The sequence below is a fragment of the Austrofundulus limnaeus genome, unplaced genomic scaffold, assembly GCF_001266775.1.
Source record: "Austrofundulus limnaeus strain Quisiro unplaced genomic scaffold, Austrofundulus_limnaeus-1.0 Scaffold10, whole genome shotgun sequence".
In the NCBI taxonomy this organism is placed as follows: domain Eukaryota; kingdom Metazoa; phylum Chordata; class Actinopteri; order Cyprinodontiformes; family Rivulidae; genus Austrofundulus; species Austrofundulus limnaeus.
The window spans coordinates 1092649-1096544 of NW_013952412.1; the positions used below are offsets into that span (position 1 = coordinate 1092649).

At 37.7% G+C, this 3896-nt stretch overlaps 1 protein-coding gene across 1 annotated transcript in view; it reads right to left on the minus strand.

The window, feature by feature from the left end:
• Nucleotides 1-236: 236 nt before the first annotated feature.
• Nucleotides 237-3896, minus strand: part of slc26a6.2 (solute carrier family 26 member 6, tandem duplicate 2) — a 14326-nt gene continuing 10666 nt past the window's right edge. The window contains exons 16-20 of the mRNA XM_014001762.1: nt 2771-2893; nt 2518-2679; nt 2218-2272; nt 1780-1919; nt 237-620 (exon numbers count right to left, since the gene is read on the minus strand). Coding sequence (XP_013857216.1) covers nt 597-620; nt 1780-1919; nt 2218-2272; nt 2518-2679; nt 2771-2893 — 504 coding nt within the window. The 3' untranslated portion in view covers nt 237-596. The remainder of the gene's footprint in view (nt 621-1779; nt 1920-2217; nt 2273-2517; nt 2680-2770; nt 2894-3896) is intronic.

The window sequence follows — 3896 nt, forward strand, 5'->3', positions numbered from 1 at the left end:
GGATTTGTCTTGTCAGTAAGTGCTCGCTGGTAAGTTTTCACTTACTAAAATATAAAATACTCAAGCTGCCTTTTCTTAAACTTTTTCACTGCATTACAAAAAAGTTTAATTTTAAAATTTTAAAATTTTTAAATTTTAAAACTGAAATTGCTCAGGAACACATTGCAACAGAACATAAACTAATGTTGTATCTGTCCGGGCACTAAACAGATTTTTGTTTATAACAGTCAGTATAGTCTCCATGCAAATCACAGTTTATTTAAATGCACTCAGAATGCAAGTAAAGCTTAAACATAATGTAAAACTGAAGAACTCTGACTTAATGTGGTGCACAAAAAATGTTTCCATTTTGGTCCATATGGAAGCTCCCCTCTCCTCAAACAACTAAAAATGACTGAATTAAAATGTACACATTTAACATTAGTATTTTAAGCTTATTAACAAGCCTAAACTCAATATGTTATTTCAGAACAGTCAAGAACCTGCCCTATTAATTTCACTCAGTGTCTATTGCAACAAAAACAGCTGCAGATATGTGAAAAATACTGGTTGAAATCCTCCTTCTGTATGACATCATCCATCGTTTCTCTCAGGACTCAGAAATGTGTTGCCCGCAACTCCTGTGAAACAGAAAGAAAAGATTTGAAAAAATAAAACAAAACAACAAAACACAAAACTATCAAACTAAGTAAATAAAGGCACCAGGCAGAAGTTGCAGAAAAGCAGTTTCATTACCAGAATTTAACGAGGAGGAAGAAGAAAGTAAAATTGAGAAGCTGCTGTCTGGAAATGTGACTCAGCACACAGCACAAGTAATGGTTCTGAGTCAAGTGGGTTTAAATCTTCATCTTGGCACCATTCGACTCACTTTGAAGTTACTAAGCTGCACTTTAAACGGGCTTTTGGAGGAAATTTAAAACCTTGCTTTTTATTACGAGCTAAAATACTTTATTCATCACAGAAAGGCTTAAGTGATTAAACTGAACTGTCTATTACAGAGGACAAATTACTAAACAAAGAGCCTTTTTTTCTTTTAAACTGATTAATATTTATAATCCTCAATCAAGTAGGAATGTTAGGCCATGTGCACAAAGAAATACTAAAAACCGGGCAGAGGCAGAGAAATTTTTACACCAAAAGACAGGCTTGCAGGCACAGACACTGAAATCTGCTGAGATCAGCACAAACACACGCTGCCCATGCAAAACCCGACAAGTAATTTGTTTTCAGCCAAAGACTGATGGCTTGTGATGGGATGAGCAGTAATCCTGCTGCACAAAGGAAATGCAACTAAAGCATAATGCTGCACACAAAGGAAACATTACAATTCAACATCAAAACCCATTAAATTAGAATTTTTACTCAATGCAACCTTATCGTTGTGTTTAATTTGCAATCCCTGTCTGTATAACAAGAATCAATGAGACATGAGACGTTTTAATGGTTTTTTTATTAGGAGCAGCTTAATGCATCCGTTCCACATCACAAGCTGCAAAGGGAACTCGTTCAATTCCCCAATCGCCAGTGAGTAATGAGTTGTTCTTTTTTTTAAAATTAATTTAGATATGAGTCTCCTCATGACTACTGCAGGGTCATCTGACCTCACTTGGCTCTGTTTAACTGAACAGAAACGATCACCAGGGGCCTGGAATTCATGAAATTTATTAGCGTAATCTAGTTCCAGTACTATATTTTAAAATATAACTGAAACAGTCTTGACTTTCTCAGTTAAATCTCAGAACGCAGTTTTAAAATAACATGAGGAAACATAGATCATACCTCCGATTCTTCTGGATACGACTCTCTTGTCCTGACAGACTGACAGTGCAGAACGGCATCGTGGATGGTGGTGAAGAGGCAGGCCTTTGTTACTTTGTCGTTAAAGAAACCTCCGGTCTGCAGATTGTCCACCACACCGGCTGAACACGAAGAGAAAGAAAGAAGCTAAAACACAGGTGGAGGTGCGTAAAACAACAAAGAAACAGAATAGAAATCGAAAGAATCCAAATTGTTTTGTGTTAATATCCCATGTTCCTACGTGTTCTTATTTCGTGTCGCTTTTTTCATTCCCCCCGTTTTATTTCATGAAAAGCACTTTTTAAACAGTCTTTTTAAAATGCTATAGAAAAAAATAACATTTACCCCAATTCTTAAAATTCTAATTCAAGTATTTTAGCTTGTGTTCCACAACATACAGGAAAAGTTTGATGCACTCACTTTGGCAGCAAGCAAAAACAACTTTGATGCCAATTTCTTCGTAGTCCCTTTTAATCTGAAACAGACATAAAAGCAGAAAGCAAACATCTGATTGGGGAACATAGAATTTATTAAAAACAAGCTCATGCTTGTAGATTGAATTAAATGTCAGGAAATCTACAGATGGATGGATGGAAAGTTAATTCTGGGTCAAACTAATGATATATACTAATCAAAGTACTAGAGTCATGATGAAGAATTGATTTCTGAATAAACACGGTGTAGTTTTTGTGCTGTGACACGTGACTGCCGTGTTCTTACACTTTGTAGCGTCTTGACCCCCACTGTGTCCAGGAAGTTGACCGGGCTGAGGTCCAGGACGATGGCTCTCGGCAGCGTGGGGTCAGGGTCATCCTCCACCTCAATGACGGAAACCCCATTGTGCTGCTCCACGTGTTTGTCCTCCTGCTCAAAGGTAGGCATCTTAAAGCAGAGAGAAACATCTCAGAGACGACCAACAGAACAAATAAAAAAAAGTAATGTTTGCAGGCAGTTCAAGATAGGATTCACTCACCGTGTCTAGTCCGTTCTTCTTCAGCTCTTTCTTGGCTTTCTTGGCAACTTTCTTTTCATGCCTCTTTCTCTTGGCCTCCAGTTTCTTCTTTACAGAGAGGATCTTTGTGATGTCGACACCAGACTAAATAAATAAATAAATAAATAAACAAATAAATGATTGCACCATGTCTGGAAAATGACATTTGGAGAAACTTTCTGACTTTATTAGCTGATGCTAATAAAGCGCTCACATATCCAGTCCAAACTGAACTAATATATGAAAAAAAATGAATGAACAAACTTTTATATCCCCACTACTTAAAAAGATCATTTCAGTATTTTACTTGCAGCACATGATTGAAGAGAATCATCCAAGGATTTGTCACCTTGTAAACAATCCTGCAGCTCCTGTAAAGCTGCTCAAAAGTAAAAAAAGAAGAAACTTTCGTTGACGTGTTGACATTTTAATGAATGAGATGTTCCATTATCTCCCTCCCTGATTCAGTCTCTGCCCCTCACCCCCCCCCCCAACACACACAGGGTTTTTAGCATCTTTTGTCCAAGATTCTCTCAGTTTGTCTTCACATTTGTATCAAAAAGACTTGAAAAAAAGAAAAGGATGGAGGAAAGAAAATGGGGGGTGGTGTCTAAAAGCTGGTGAGAAGAAAAGAGAAGAGAAATTAGTGGGATGACATTTTGAACAATGTCTGTCACAGCTGTGATGTGTGAATTGGTGACTCGTCTCGTTGGTCGTTAGACTGTCAGAATTGATGTTTGTAAAAGAGAAGTTAATTGCACGGAAACGACGGCAAGATGGATCGTGTCTGGAGTTGGCTGCTTCTTGTGTTTTTCTGTGTGTCTGTAAATGGGTTTTAGGTCATTAAAGTAGGGGTTATGTGTCCATCACGGTGCGTTTGTGTGTTTGATATGGATTTTTGCACGGGGCTACTGCAACTATAAGTCATGTGAGCAATCCTGTTTGTGTGAAACAGATTTTATTCTGAGGATTAAGCTGCTTGGTTGAAGAAAAAAAAATGTTAGAAGTTTACAAGGAGAGATTTAAAAGCTAAAACTGTGTGTGTGTGTGTGTGCGTGCGTGTGTGTGTGTGTGTGTGTGTGTGTGTGTGTGTGTGTGTGTGTGTGTG